We start from the raw sequence: 16,969 nt of genomic DNA on the forward strand, positions 1-16,969 counted from the left end.
AAGCACACACTGTCGTTAAAACAGCGAGCAATGAATATGCGCTGTGTGTCTTTGTAAACACCTGAGGGCATGTGAAAGTTATCTTGGCTACATGGTCACCCTCTCCTAGGGATGATGGAGTGAAGCGGACCTCTAGCTGAGTGGAAGAGTGGGGCTCCACAATAAACTGAAACAAACACAAAATTACACACATAAAGTTGTCATACAGACAATAAACTTCCAAAAAAGCAGCAAAATAATGCACTGATACGATTTGTGAACCCTACTACACCTCAGTCATTATGAATGAAATCACTTTAAAAAGAAATATTGAAATCCTGCTATGGTGGACATAATTTCTGAGGACAAAATGAGGATTATTTGGATTAAGAGCTAGGATTATAAACATGACTTTTAAAATTAAGTGTGGGGGTTAAGATTAATGGTTAAGTATGTCTGTGTAGATTGTCAAAGATTGCTAAAGGTTAGGTTTAGGCATACTGATTTTACATTTGAGCTCAGGTACAAATACACCTTGTGCTGGGTCAGGGTTGTCCAAAGTGTGTTTTTGGGCCAACGTTTAGTTTTCAATGAGAAAAAATCCAGTACAAAGTAAAGGAGATCCACGATTGAGGCAAAAATAACCCAGAGGAAGAGCGGTGGAAGGCAAGAGCGACGGAGATAATAGCCTGGACAAGGTGGGAACTCATAAATAGGATGTTGACATGGGCAGACCTATGGAGACTAGAGTCATTCCAGATTTCCTTCTGAATATTTTGACACCCTATCTACCCATGTGAACCTGCACAGGCACGAGAGACGACCTAATGTATAAGATCTGCAGGAAAGTTGGGCCAAGGCACAAATCCTTTCAGAATTCAACATCGCTCTTTCCCAAGGATGATACAGGTGGCGTCACAACAGAGTGCTAGCTCTGCCCACTGACATTCTACAGTAGGCAATAACCTGAAAACGGCAACGCACGGCAAGCCCCTGCAAAACCAGGGCAAGTCTCCAGAAGACCCCAGTTCCCTGATGTCAATCACATTACCACCTTACGTCCAGACGCAATCCTGTTCTCCACTGAAGAAAAAAACATATAAATTTGAGCGCTATGAAGATCTAGTGCAAGACTGCAGGCACAAAGGATGGCAGACGTGGTTGTACCCGTACGAGGTTGCATGCAGAGGCTTCCCTACTGAATCCGAATGGAAGTTTCTGATAGAGGTGGAACTGATGGGAAGTGAGAGGAAGATGGCAGTATGACGACTGAGTGAGGTGGCAGAGAGAGGCTCCTGTTGAAGGAGGGATGAGGCAAGCAGGGAGTCAGGAGTGATTGCAGGCAATATATAACGACCATGAGGAGCACCACAAGAACGTAAACACACAAGAGTGTTGTAAACACCAGTGGTTCTTTGTATGGATGTTTTGTTCTGAAAGCTCAGCATACATTGATTTATATTTGATTGGTTTTAGCATTTGGGGCAGCGTGGCTCAGATAGTAGAGTGGCCGTGCTAGCAACTTGAGGGTTCTCGGTTTGATTCCAACTTCCACCATCTTAGTCACTGCTGTTGTGTCCTTTGGCAAGACACCTTACCCAACTTGCATTCAGTGCCAGCCACACTGGTTTAAATGGAGTTTAAAGATGTAGATAATGGGTTTCACTATGTAGAGCGCTTTGAGTCTCGAGAAGAAAAGCATTATATAAATATAATTCACTTCACTTCACGTTTTTATTCTTCAAAGTATGGACATCTGTGTTGGATCAATTGTCATAGATGATTCTGACTGGGACCCAAGGGTGCATTTATTTGACAACTCTCTAATAACACATAAAACATTTCTGTAGGCTCATAGATTTACAATTTGATGTGTATAAGTTATTACAATCTGTTAGGGTCACGTACTGGAAGTGACCATATTTGGATGTTTGTCATTGCAGCGTAAAGAGAAAAAAAATATGGAATCGAATAGCCTCAGATCATTTTTTTCAAATTTGGATACAAATCAATAATAATGATAATATTAGAATATTAAATGTTTTGATTTCAGTTGTTGCTGTGTGGATAGACTGAATTGGAATCCATGGAGAAACTGAAAAGCATTCAGCATTTGTGTGCATGACTTTTTATAGTGCCTGACTATCTCAGCATTGGCAAGATGATTAAACACCAACAACCATAGACAGTTTGTCCATTGACAAGTAAACACAGGATTTAGTTCAGGATGAGAAAAAAAGATGCTTACAGTATTTCCTGAGCCCATTTCCAGAGTATAGTTCCTGGGGTTACTGTTGGCTACAGTCAGCTCCACCTTGTCTGCTGTTGGGTTGACCACGGGGATGTACTGTTGCATCCATCTGAGACACACAACAATCACTTTTTGCAAATACCCAAAAGCTATAATTGCCTTAAAACTGCATGTGAATGCTGAGAGATGTTAAAGCAAATAACAGCAAAGCAAAGCTCTAGGCAGCATACAGTACATCGGAATGGACACGTACTTATAAGGGGTATGATGAACAAATGGAATTTTCTGTTCTAAACCAACTATTGTTAGGATTTTTTTAAAAGAATGAAAGGACCCATTGTGTCCAGATGACCAAAATGTCTTTCACAAGTTATTTTGTTTTTTGTTCCTGAAAATGAATCTGGCAGTCATTTCCCATAACATCAATTAGGTTTTGAGTAATAGGTAGATCACAAATTGTACTTTAAATGCCCCCTTTCCATTGCCAGACTCGATATGTCGCCCCCTCTTGGTGTGTTCTTTAGCCCATTTCCCCCCATACACAGTGTGGATAAAGGCAGGTAATATTACCGTATTTTTCGGACTATAAATTGCAGTTTTTTTCATAGTTTGGCCGGGGGTGCGACGTATACTCAGGAGCGACTTATGTGTGAAATTATTAACACATTACCGTAAAATATCAAATAATATTATTTAGCTCATTCACGTAAGAGACTAGACGTATAAGATTTCATCGGATTTAGCGATTAGGAGTGACAGATTGTTTGGTAAACATATAGCATGTTCTATATGTTATAGTTATTTGAATGACTCTTACCATAATATGTTACGTTAACATACCAGGCATGTTCCCAGTTGGTTATTTATGTGTCATATAACGTACACTTATTCAGCCTGTTGTTCACTATTCTTTAATTATTTTAAATTGCCTTTCAAATGTCTATTCTTGGTGTTGGGTTTTATCAAATAAATTTCCCCAAAAAATGCAACTTATACTCCAGTGCGACTTATATATGTTTTTTTCCTTCTTTATTATGCACTTTCGGCCGGTGCGACTTATACTCCGGAGCGACTTATACTCCGAAAAATACGGTAATATTTTCATTACGTGATTGCATGTTTTTGTCGCCCTGGTCCATGATTACTTCAAAGCTGAATATTATGAGCCAAATATAAAACAGAAAATATATATACATAAATATATATGAATATCAACTTACACACCATATATATCAACATACACACCATACCCTGCGTTTCCTTATCTTTAGTGTCTGCCTGTATTTTATTCAGAATTTCATGACATTTTTAGTACTTGTTATTCTTTTTCTTAAACTATGTATACCCCTGTGTATTCCCACCCTTGTAAAGCTTCTGGAAATGTGACTTTCTCTTGAAGACGAATTAAAGGCCTACTGAAATGACATTTTTTTTATTTAAACGGGGATAGCAGATCCATTCTATGTGTCCTACTTGATAATTTCGCGATATTGCCATATTTTTGCTGAAAGGATTTGGTAGAGAACATCACAGATTTGTATTTTAAACCACCTCGGATACTATATCCTCTTGAAAATGAGAGTCGAGAACGCGAAATGGACATTCACAGTTACTTTTATCTCCACGACAATACATCGGTGAAGCACTTTAGCTACGGAGCTAACGTGTTAGCATCGTGCTTAAATGAGAATAGAAACAAAAGAAATAAGCCCCTGACTGGAAGGATAGACAGAAGATCAAAAATACTATCAAACACTGGACCTGTAACTACACGGTTAATGTACCGCTTGGCGAAGCCTAGCAATGTAGTTGCTAACGACGCCATTGAAGCTAACTTAGCTACGGGACCTCGACAGAGCTATGCTAAAAACATTAGCTATCCACCTACGCCAGCCCTCATCTGCTCATCAACACCCGTGCTCACCTGCGTTCCAGCGATCGACGTAGCGACGAAGGACTTCACCCGATCATCGATGCGGTCGGCGGCTAGCGTCGGATAGCGCGTCTGCTATCCAAGTCAAAGTCCTCCTGGTTGTGTTGCTGCAGCCATCCGCTAATACACCGATCCCACCTACAGCTTTCTTTTTTGCAGTCTTCATTGTCCATTAAACAAATTGCAAAAGATTCACCAACACAGATGTCCAGAATACTGACCCCATGGAATCTAATACAAAAAGCTCTGTTTTAATTTCAAAATTCCACAGTATTCTGGACATCTGTGTTGGTGAATATTTTGCAATTTGTTTAATGAACAATGAAGACTGCAAAGAAGAAAGTTGTAGGTAAGATCGGTGTATTAGCGACAGACTACAGCAACACAACCAGGAGGACTTTGAGATGGATAGCAGACGCGCTAGCCGCCGACCTCACCTTGACTTCCTCCGTCTCCGGGCCGCCGACCGCATCTATGATCGGGTGAAGTCTTTCGTCGCTCCGTCGATCGCTGAAACGCAGGTGAGCACGGGTGTTGATGAGCAGATGAGGGCTGGCTGGCGTATAGGTGGATAGCTAATGTTTTTAGCATAGCTCTGTGAGGTCCTGTAGCTAAGTTAGCTTCAATGGCGTCGTTAGCAACAGCATTGTTAAGCTTCGCCACACTGGAAAGCATTAACCGTGTAGTTACATGTCCATGGCTTAATAGTATTGTTGATTTTCTGTCTATCCTTCCAGTCAGGGGTTTATTTCTTTTGTTTCTATCTGCATTTAAGCCCGATGCTATCACGTTAGCACATTGGTGCAATATCTACATAGGTGTATAGAGGCCCATTTTCAGCAACTATCACTCCAGTGTTCTAATGGTACAATGTGTTTGCTCATTGGCTCAGAAGGCTAATTGATGATTAGAAAACCCTTGTGCAATCATGTTCACACATCTGAAAACAGTTTAGCTCGTTACAGAAGCTACAAAACTGACCTTCCTTTGAGCAGATTGAGTTTCTGGAGCATCACATTTGTGGGGTCAATTAAACGCTCAAAATGGCCAGAAAAAGAGAACTTTCATTTGAAACTCGACAGTCTATTCTTGTTCTTAGAAATGAAGGCTATTCCACAAAATCGTTTGGGTGACCCCAAACTTTTGAACGGTAGTGTACATGTCCATGGTTTAATAGTATTGTTGATCTTCTGTCTATCCTTCCAGTCAGGGGCTTATTTCTTTTGTTTTCTATCTGCATTTAAGCCCGATGCTATCACGTTAGCTCCGTAGCTAAAGTGCTTCACCTATGTATTGTCGTGGAGATAAAAGTCACTGTGAATGTCCATTTCGCGTTCTCGACTCTCATTTTCAAGAGGATATAGTATCCGAGGTGGTTTAAAATACAAATCCGTGATCCACAATAGAAAAAGGAGAAAGTGTGGAATCCAATGAACCCTTGTACCTAAGTTACGGTCAGAGCGAAAAAAGATACGTCCTGCACTGCACTCTAGTCCTTCACTCTCACGTTCCTCATCCACAAATCTTTCATCCTCGCTCAAATTAATGGGGTAATCGTCGCTTTCTCGGTCCGAATCGCTCTCGCTGCATTGTAAACAATGGGGAAATGTGAGGAGCCTTTCAACCTGTGACGTCACGCTACTTCCGGTACCAGCAAGGCTTTTTTTATCAGCGACCAAAAGTTGCGAACTTTATCGTCGATGTTCTCTACTAAATCCTTTCAGCAAAAATATGGCAATATCGCGAAATGATCAAGTATGACACATAGAATGGATCTGCTATCCCCGTTTAAATAAAAAAAATTCATTTCAGTAGGCCTTTAAATGTATCGTTGGTTATAATTGAAGATGTATATGGTATCAGAGATGCCTATCACTAGTGTACATAATACCTCAGCATTCAGCAAACTATGGTGAACAATTGCATGCAATATGCAGCGTGGTTGTGTGTGTTTGTGTTGGTACTTACTTGCCCAACTCACAGCAAGCCTGTGGTAGCGTGACAACTGGCGAAGGAATGGTAAACAACTCCAGTTGATACCAAAACTCTGCACCTTGCTCGGACTGAAACACCACGCTGGTAAAAGAACAAAACACCAAAGCAGTGACCATAGAATAAATATAATGCCTTTTAAAAGGAATTCTCTTGTCAAGTTCTGATTGGCAGTTATGTTGCAATCCAGAGATACAAAGATCACCCACTCAAGAGTAAAATCTGATTAAACAATTAAGAGTTCAAATCAATCACAAAGAGTGTGTGTGTGTGTGTGTGTGTGTGTGTGTGTGTGTGTGTGTGTGTGTGTGTGTGTGTGTGTGTGTGTGTGTGTGTGTGTGTGTGTGTGTGTTGTGTGTTTGTTGTGAGAGAGTTGACTGCATGAGCGATACATTGGCTCCTTGAGTATGCGACATTAGCGGTAAGCTAACCATGGGCGTCGATATAAATGTGTTCCTCTGCAATGTTATTTTAGAAGATGAGAACTACTGTATTTTCAGTGTGTTTTGTTCTATTTTAAAAATATTTTGTACAAAACTCATCCAAGTCAACAGTGAGGAAACACCACAACATAATTCCAGAGACGAAGGGAAAGAGAAATTGCGATCTGCTGATAGATTCTGACCTGCCTCTGCTCTTCCCCATTTTTCCAGGAGAAAACATGACTTTGTAGGCGATGGTCTCCTGCGGTGGAACCGAAGCCCAGGTAGCTCCATGCAAGTCGTCTCCTTCCAGGTCTACATTGAGCATGAGCAGTTCTCCCCCTGGGTTAGTGATTGGGATCTCTATGGCAACTGAGCTCTGGGAGTGTGTAACATTGCAAAATAAAACTTTGGATTTTGACTTATGATGTAAGTATAGGATAGCAGTTTGTTCAGCTTACTTGAACAGTGCATTGCACTGTAAAGGTGCTCACAGGTGCTGCAGGTTCACAAAATATTTCCAGAGTGTAGAACACCTCATAACGTCCAACTAAATTCCCTGGAAAACAGAAGGACATTTATAAGATATTCTGAAAAAAATAACAATTTTAAAAGTTAAAATGTTTACCTGTGTCACCGTCTGTCTCAGCTTTGTCATCAGTCTCAATGAATGATACACAACCTGTAAAAACGGTTTTACATTTACTTCTTAACTGTCTTAACCCAGAATAACCCAGACACATTTTTGGTTCAAGGGAAAAACTAATAAACAGTACTTTGAATGGAAGCAAAAAAACAAATATTTCTTGAAAATCATTGAAACACTTAAAATGGTTTAATCAGGAAAACATTTTCGACAGTAACAAAGGCTTGTCACAGCAATTTTAAGGAGAAAATGCCGAAAACATGTTTTTTTTAATGTTTTTATATGAATTAATTAAATATATTGTAGCGTCCAGAAGAAGTGCACACAAAGTCTGACGCTCTTTTTTTTACATTTATTGAGAAACCCAAGCTAACACAGCTCAATCCAACACTTATCTCGTTCCTCCCACATGCACTTCTATCCTCGTCCCTCATTTCCGCAACCACATTACGCTTCCTCCTTCGCCAATCACCTTAAAGGGGTGGTACATTCACGACCATGGGAACTCTAAATATCACCCACTCAGGAACACAACATCAACCTCAGCAGGTCGTTACACTATACCCCCTTTCAAAGTCCCTCGTCCCCGAGGGGGACAACAAAAAGGTTGCATCAGCCTCCGGGGTCTTGTCGGAGTAGCAGTGTTCTCCCTGCCACGGGAAGAAGTCACAGAAAGTGTTACATCATGTGAAGGCCAGGACAAGGTCCCCAGGATCAAAGAACAAGACTCTAGTCCCTGGGCTAAGGTCCATTCTCCCCGATAACTCCACTCTTAGTCTTGCAGGAGTGCCCGTATCCCGGTACGGTGCTAGCCGGTTGCGGTGCAGGACAACTTTTCTGCCACGGGGTGGGAGTTGGACCCGGTACACAATTTCCTCGAGTCTTTCCAACACTGTGTAAGGACCCATCCAGTCACTGGGCATATTCCCTTTTTCCGTTGGGTTGTACACCCACACCAACTCTTCAGCTGTGAACTGTTCCCCTTTTTCGTGCACGTCATAATTCCTTTTTTGTCTACGGCCAGCATTCCGCAACGGGTTCCTAGTGAATTCATAGGATGACTCCAGTCGGTCTTGTAGTCTTTTGGCGTACCAGCCGGCACATCCTGGGGTTTACTCATCATCATTTCAGCGGGCGTACAGATCTCTCGGCCCAGCATTAAAAGGGACGGGGAGCAAGAAGTGGAGTCTTGAACAACTGAACTGTATGCCATCAGCACGAGGGGAACATGGCAATCCCAGACCCGCTGACGTTTAGCTGTGACAATTGCCAACTGTTGTCCCAAAGTGCGGTTAAATCTCTCCACAAGCCCGTCACTCTGTGGGTGCAGGGGTGTGGTCCAGGTCTTCCCGAGAGCCAAGTTTCTCACACAACGTTGCAAAAAGGCTTGACTCAAGGTTTCTGCCTTGATCGGTGTGGACTATCCCTAGAACACAGAACCTGCTGAACATTCCTTCCAACAGCGTGTCTGCAATAGTTTCAGCTTCTTGGTCGGGCAGGCTGTATGCTTGTAAAATAGTCCATTACTGTGACGATGTAGCGGTTACAATTTTTCTGTGCAGGGGAAGGGCCCGAGAACATCTATCCCCACCCTCTCCATAGGAGTTGCATGTTGAATTGCTGTAGCTGTGCATGTGATCTGTCTGCAGGGCCCTTATTTGCCATGCAGCTGTCACAATGCTCACAATAGTCAACCACTTCTCTTCTGTGTTGACCCCAATAAAAGGCTTGGCGGAGGCGGCTTAGGGTCTTGTAGATACCAATGTGCCTAGATACCGGAGCCCCATACACCGCTTGTAGGACCGACTCTCACAAAGTTTTTGGCACCACCACTTGACAGCGGGTCTCCCCTGTTGCTGGTTCTCTCCAGCCTCTTTGTAGCGCACCATCAGACAGACGCAGGGTTTCGAACATTGACCAGAGGCCCTTTGTTGCGCGTGAGAGCATGGCTAACTCCTCCCACAGTGGTCGCCGCTGCCCAGCCACCCATGTGCGCATGAGCCTGATGTCACTGTCTTCCTCCTGTCCAAGCTCCCACTGCAGTGACTGCATCTGTCCATCGGTTGGCCCCCTTGCATCCACCACAGCACAAAACACCTTTGGCTGGAGTCCCTCCAGTGTGTCCTTTTTATCACGATATTGGCAGTAATTTACGTAGCAGGGCCGGCGAGAGAGTGCGTCAGCATTGGCATGTTGTGCTACTGGCCTATAGGCCACGGTGAAGTCGTACGCCTGTAGCTCCTCAATCCAGCGTGCCAGCTGGTCTTCTGGCTCTTTGAATGACATAAGCAATTGCAAGGTGGCGTGGTCGGTTCTGACTGTGAAATGAAGTCCGCCCAGGTAATCTTTGAAGTGACGGACAGCAGCGACTACCGCAAGTATCTCCCGCCGGGTCACACAATAGCGCCGTTCGGCCTTGTTAAATGTCCTGCTATGGTATGCGATCACCTTTTCGCCTTCAGGTGTCACCTGAAGGTTGACACCTGAAGGTAAGACTGGAGTTAGGTGGAGAGAGGATGGGAGCCTCCACAAGGGCTCTCTACAGTGAGCTGAATGCTGTCTGACAATCTTCAGTCCAGGTAAAAGACTTTTGCAGCGGTGACGTTGGGGCATATTTTTAGGGGCTCGTATTGTCCCATCTATACGGCCCCTTCCCCCTTTCTCTTAATGACTGGGGTATGTGGGCAATCACGGACAAAGTGTCCAGCCTCCCCACAGCTCCAACGCTGTTTTGAGCGACAATCGTCACGTAGGGTGGCTGCCAGAACCAACTGGGTCAGCGAACTCCATCCACGCTGGGTGCCCTCGCACCAGGTCCGGCACCTTTTGTTCCTTCACCCGAGGTGTATCACCAAACACAACCCTCTGAGCACTGGAGCACAGCATCTCTCTCTCTGCAGCCAGCTCAAGGGCTGCCTGGAGGGATGTGGGGTGGGCCAGGAGTGTCTGAACAGCTGGTAGCAGGGCTTGGAGGAAGTGATAGCTCCCCCTGGATGGCTGCAGGCATGTGAGCGTGCGGTGGACCAGTCCCTCGAAGTCGTTAGCCAGGTCCCTTAGTGACTTACCTGGTCGCCACTGACGACTGCAAAGCTCTGAGCGCAATTGGCTATCTGCAGAGCACAGTCCAAATCTCCTCTTTAGAGCCCCAACAAGAGCTCCATAATCACTTCTCTCTGCTGGGCTCAGTAGCAGCAGGCTTGACAAGGCATCACCAGTGCAAGCTGGAGGCACATTTCTTCTGGAGACCATCTTCCAGCCTGTGCCAACAGTTCAAATTGGGCATGAAATGCCTCCCAGTTCGCCTTGCCATCAAACCTGGCAGTCTTCATTAAGGGCGGGATTTCCTCATGGCAAGCAGCGTGCGCTGCACCTGTCAATGCTGTGTCTCTCCTTTCTCCCTCTCTCTCTTTCTTTGTGGCAGCCCCTCTCGGCCGGGATTCACACAGACATCTGCAGCCGCTGCCGGCACCGTAAGTCCCCATTCAATGTCCTTCCTCTCCCGTTCAATCTTGACAAAGTCGCCAGGAAACATTGTGGCACGTACCTCCTGATGACGTAGTAGGCTTAGCACACAAGAAATGCTAGTATGCGCAAAGATTTACTTCCGACACCAATTGTAGTGTCCAGAAAAAGTGCACACAAAGTCTAACCCTCTTTTTTTTAGCTTTTATTGAGCAACCTAAGCTAACACAGCTCAATTCCAACTTTTATCTCGTTCCTCCCACATGCACGTCTGTCCTCGTCCCTCATTTCCGCAACCACGCAACGCTTCCTCCTTCTTCGCCCAATTACCTTGCAGGCGTGGTACGTTCACGACCATGGGAACTCTGAATATCACCCACTCAGGAACACGACATCAACCCCGGCAAGTCTCTACAATATAGTAAGAAAACTTAAATTGTAATATTAAACACACTCATACTTGCCATCCATCCATCCATTTTCTACCGCTTATTCCCTTCAGGGTCGCGGGGTTCGCTGGAGCCTATCTCAGCTACAATCGGGCGGAAGGCGGGGTACACCCTGGACAAGTCGCCACCTCATCGCAGGGCCAACACAGATAGACAGACAACATTCACACTCACATTCACACACTAGGGCCAATTTAGTGTTGCCAATCAACCTATCCCCAGGTGCATGTCTTTGCCAACCCTGCAATTTTCCTGGGAGAGTCCCGAAATTCAGTGGCCTTCCCAAAAATCCGGCCAACATTTTCACAAATTTCTCCTAATTTTCCACCCAGACAACAATATTGCTACCAGCGTTCCCTCTATGGCAGTGTTTTTCAACCACTGTGCCATGGCACACTAGTGTACCATGAGATATAGTTTGGTGTGCCGTGGGAGGTTATGTAATTTCACCTAATTGGGTTAAAAATATTTTTTGCAAACCAGTAATTATAATCCGCAAATGTGCCGTTGTTGAGTGTCTGTGCTGTCTAGAGCTTGGCAGAGTAACCGTGTAATACTCTTCCATATCAGTAAGTGGCAGCAGGTAGCTAATTGCTTTGTAGATGTCGGGAACGACGACGATGGTTTGCAAGTAAAAAGGTACCTAACGCTTAAACCAAAAATAAACAAAAGGCGAGTGCCGCTAAGAAAAGGCATTGAAGCTAAGGGAAGGCTATGCAAAACGAAGCTAAAACTGAACTGGCTGCAAAGTAAACAAAAACAGAATGCTGGACGACAGCAAAGACTTACAGGGTGTGGAGCAGACGGCATCCACAAAGTACATCTGTACATGCCATGACAATCAACACCAAAATAGGTGCGCAAGACAAGAACTGAAACACTACACACAGGAAAACACCAAAAAACTCAAAATAAGTTACTTTGAGACAAGAGCTATAGTGATGCACGGTTGGTTATGGTTTGAATTCATATCCAACAATTGTGAGAACGACTTTTTACTGTCAATATCGGCTGCTGAGTTTAATTTTTTAATGTTTTCTGCTGGTGGTGTGCCTGGGGATTTTTTCAATGAAAACAATGTGCCTTGGCTCAGAAAAGGTTGAAAAACCCTGCTCTAAGGTGCACGCCTATGGAATTGCGCACTGCTCACATGTCCTCTGCACACAGCAAATCTATGCCACGCACTAAAGCAAGTTCCATCTGAACTCTAAACAAAATAAACACCTAACAATTTATCCTGTATGATTTTGTAATGCAACTGTGAATGTGGCTGAGGCGAGGGAAGTTTGGGCTTCCTTGCTTAGGCTGCTGGCCCTGCTACCCGACCTAGGATAAGCGGAAGAAGATGGATGGATGGATAGAACTGTGAATGACAGGGGACAACAATCGGCCACAGCAGATAATGATCGTCATTCGTCAACACTGTTCCATTATTGTAACGTCTGTCGAGACGCTTTAGGGAGGACAGGAACTCCATCGATCAGTTTATTAAACATCCATTTTCTACTGCTTGTCCCGTTCATATTCGGCTGTAACCCCACCAAAAACATTTGTAAAACTCTTCTATCTCACAAAACTGGTCATTGTCTGCCGTACAAAGCAGGCTTAAACCAACTCTTTGTCATCTGTCATATCAACAGCAGCCGCACACGCTCTTTCTCACCTGCACCAACACACACACTCATGGCACTTCGCCTGTGATGCATTTAAGGCCATACAAAAAGTCGGACAACTCCCACACCACACATAAAATTTTAATCGCAGGTGGTTACACTATGACTCCTCAATCAGATGTGCTTATTATCCTCTCATTTATTAGGAATGTTAATTTATGGATATTAATCATGAAAGGCTGTTACAGAAATGTATGTTTATCCCATGCCTAATTGTACAACGTGTGAATGTTTTATAGGAAAACTGCACTTTTTGGGGATTTTGCCTATCGTTCACAATCATTATTAGAGACAAGAACACCATTTTTTCTTTTATTAGGATTTTAAAGATGATTAAAAAAAACGCTTGGAAGATGCGGCTAATGGGAGTCACTGTTGGAGCCTTCAAAACCCTCCATCAACGTTTTGTATATACACTGTATGTCTATATATAATGTAGTAACAGACACGTTCATAACAATATTTAATATGTTCAATATTTACCATATTTTTATCATTTTAATCAATGACTGACTTATTCGGCGCATTGATTTTAGTTTCCATAGCAGCGCACGTCTGACTTTTGGCAACAAATGTTTGTTCCTAATTCCGGAAACAAAACGCTTGTATGTTCTAATCATAGCAGACTTGGTAACAAACAACAAAGACAACTATTTTTGGACAAATGAGGATTTACAACCTTATTTTTTGGAGCTGAATGAACGAAAGATTAACTGCTGCTTCTACAAGCGAGCACGAAGAAGAGGGTGAAACATTGGAGCGGATGGAAGCCGACAGAGTGAGGTGAAAGCAACTCGAAGCTGCAAATGTGGAATTTGGAGACAGGGTATTTCGACATAAATGGCGTGCTTACTCCAAATAAACCAGAAAAATTTTTCCCGGCCAGCTGTACCAAAGAGACAACTGTCCATCGAGTGAGTCACACTTTATATGGATCATGATACACGCAGCACGTCATGGTTGTATCATAACAGACAGTATATGCTGTATGGCTAGCTGTGTACAAACAAAACATGAAATGTGGGCTGATAGTTTACAGATATTGTTATATGATTGTTCATGTTTTTCAGTCAGTACAGATTGGTGTCCTGTAACAATGTTGTGCATTACAAACTCAAACGCGTCTCGTGTTGTCGTAGAAAGAAGCTAGCTTATCTCTCGCCGTAGTTAGCTTTTATGGCTAATACTGAAGCATGTCGATGTGTTACTACGCTAGAAAGACAGTTCCTCAGTGTTCGCTTTTACAATAACAATGTTGATACAGTTTGGTTATTATACAGGTAACGGAACGTAAATGAAGTATTGGTGATGTTTTTTTAATGCCTTTTTAAAGTGATTTAGAGGTAGAATTGATTGCTCCCATTTGCTGCTTTGCTAGCTACCTAAAACGAGATGATTTTTACATGAAAGTGCAGTTCCCCTTTAAAGGGAAATAAATGTGATCTCTGAAAGGCGTACAAATTCTTTCCAAAGCAGGACAGACATACAATACTGGTAGCTCATGAAAAACTAAATGTTTTGGTTATTTTCATTTTAAGTGGGCAAAATCATCTACAGCAGTGGTCCCCAACCTGTTTGTAGCTGCGGACCGGTCAACGCTTGAAAATTTGTCCCACGGACCGGGGGGGGTTATGGTATTTTATTTTTATTTTTATTTTTTTGTCATAAAGAAATACAATCTGTATCCCTGCAGACTGTATTGATCTATATTGATATATAATGTAGGAACCAGAAATATTAACAGAAAGAAACAACCCTTTTGTGCGAATGAGTGTAAATGGGGGAGGGAGGTTTTTTGGGTTGGTGCACTAATTGTAAGTGTGTCTTGTGTTTTTTATGTTGATTTAATAAATTTAAAAAGAATATACAGTATATATATATACCAAGTGGAGGATTTCAAGTACCTCGGAGTCTTGTTCACGAGTGAGGGAAGAGTGGATCGTGAGATCGACAGGCGGATCGGTGCGGCGTCTTCAGTAATGCGGACGCTGTATCGATCCGTTGTGGTGAAGAAGGAGCTAAGCCGGAAGGCAAAGCTCTCAATTTACCGGTCGATCTACATTCCCATCCTCACCTATGGTCATGAGCTTTGGGTTATGACCGAAAGGACAAGATCACGGGTACAAGCGGCCGAAATGAGTTTCCTCCGCCGGGTGGCGGGGCTCTCCCTTAGAGATAGGGTGAGAAGCTCTGCCATCCGGGGGGAGCTCAAAGTAAAGCCGCTGCTCCTCCACATCGAGAGGAGCCAGATGAGGTGGTTCGGGCATCTGGTCAGGATGCCACCCGAACGCCTCCCTAGGGAGGTGTTTAGGGCACGTCCGACCGGTAGGAGGCCACGGGGAAGACCCAGGACACGTTGGGAAGACTATGTCTCCCGGCTGGCCTGGGAACGCCTCGGGATCCCCCGGGAGGAGCTGGACGAAGTGGCTGTGGAGAGGGAAGTCTGGATTTCCCTGCTTAGGCTGCTGCCCCCGCGACCCGACCTCGGATAAGCGGAAGAAGATGGATGGATGGATATATATATATATATATATATACATATATATATATATATATATATACATATATATATATATATATATATATATATATATATATATACATATATATATATATATATATATATATATATATATATATATATATATATATATATATATATTTATTTATTTATTTATTTATTTATTTTTTTAAATGTATTTCTTGTGTGGTACCGGGCAGCGGCCCGGTGGTTGGGGACCACTGATCTACAGTGTATATTAGAAAATAATCTCATGGAAATTACTGCTCTCATTTGATTATTATATAAGGACATTTACATTTTTCTGATGTCAGATTTGGGACAGGTGCACATCTGTGTTCCACTGAATGCTCATGGGAGATATTGAGTTTGCTCACACACATGAAAATAGAATTCCCCCTTACAGCCCCTTTCAATGTCTACCTATTCCTGAGGTCTCAAGGTTGACAAGTATGGACACTCTAAAATCGTATTTGTGTTTGTGTGTATGAAATGTTCGGTACAGATCCTTTGGTTTGTTAGTTTCATTACAGCGTAAATTTTCCCACAGAGTGGCCTAAATATTTTAAGTGTGTATTTGGCGTCCCCAAGCCTGGGTAGTGTGCCTTACAGCGGATGAAAAAGAGAGGCATTCGGTGTGGAAGCAGAGATAGAGGTGCATGAAGAGTACAGCCCAGCCATTGGCTAGCGGGAGTCGTGGTTAGTGATGATGCCAAGGAGAAGTTTGTGCCTAAAACTTTTAAACGCTTCACTTTCCTATATTTAAATATGCAAACAGACACAAACAAGTGGTTAAGAAGAACGCAGTGTGCCGTCATTAGCGATGGGGAAAAGTCAGAAAAGCTGCAACTTTTAATACTGCACTTTAGCCCATGAGGGCTAAACAACAATAACAATTCTTACTTTTGTACTTTCCTAAAAATAAACAATTTGAACCTGTAAAGTGCAGGCGAGGGGCATTTTAGCCTACAGCTTATTTCCTATTGGCCCGCTGCTTAATCTACAAAAGATATTGGTTATTAATGAGAAATCTGATGAGATATTAAATGATAAATAAATAAATATTACACATATTTTCTTTGCCAATTATACCACAAAGCTAATATAGCTTATAATACAGTATATTGACTTATGTTAGATTGGTTTTAGCATCTTTAATATGAATTAAGTGGCCGCCACATCCCTCCATATGCTTTACATATATGTTACGTATTTTATTAGAGAAGTGTATTTATTGGATAATTAAAAAATAATTTAACACAAAAGCTAAGAAGTTTTATGTTTCACCTTTTCTTTTCTCTTACGGTACCCAAAATGAACCAAACCATGAGCTTCGAGGTACATAACAAACAGAACCGTGATTATAGCGTACCATAACACCCTGAAAATAAATGCATTAGAATTTTTAAATGGCTTTAAAATCTGCTTTAATGGTGGAAAAAAAGAGCTTTTTAACGAAAATGTGGTTTAAAATTGAATCCTACTAAAATGTACTAAGACAGGCAAAAAAAATACCTGATTGCTGTCCTCGTTGTCGTGGGGACACAGCCATGATGTACACACTGCTTTGACCAGGTTTAACCTCCAGGGATGAATTGCCACTTATAATTGCTATGTCTGTTACTACCTGCGCACACAGAC

The 16,969-nt window shown here is 42.8% G+C and overlaps 1 protein-coding gene across 1 annotated transcript in view; it reads right to left on the reverse strand.

Moving 5' to 3' along the window:
- Window positions 1–16,969, reverse strand: part of LOC133654398 (cilia- and flagella-associated protein 47-like) — a 175,578-nt gene that overhangs the window by 26,678 nt on the left and 131,931 nt on the right. Inside the window, exons 53-59 of the mRNA XM_062054714.1 lie at window positions 16,844–16,955; window positions 7,206–7,259; window positions 7,039–7,136; window positions 6,781–6,956; window positions 6,132–6,239; window positions 2,228–2,339; window positions 62–166 (exon numbers count right to left, since the gene is read on the reverse strand). Of these exons, the coding sequence (XP_061910698.1) occupies window positions 62–166; window positions 2,228–2,339; window positions 6,132–6,239; window positions 6,781–6,956; window positions 7,039–7,136; window positions 7,206–7,259; window positions 16,844–16,955 (765 nt within the window). The remainder of the gene's footprint in view (window positions 1–61; window positions 167–2,227; window positions 2,340–6,131; window positions 6,240–6,780; window positions 6,957–7,038; window positions 7,137–7,205; window positions 7,260–16,843; window positions 16,956–16,969) is intronic.

The sequence above is a fragment of the Entelurus aequoreus genome, linkage group LG07 (genome assembly GCF_033978785.1).
Source record: "Entelurus aequoreus isolate RoL-2023_Sb linkage group LG07, RoL_Eaeq_v1.1, whole genome shotgun sequence".
Classification (NCBI taxonomy): Eukaryota; Metazoa; Chordata; class Actinopteri; order Syngnathiformes; family Syngnathidae; genus Entelurus; species Entelurus aequoreus.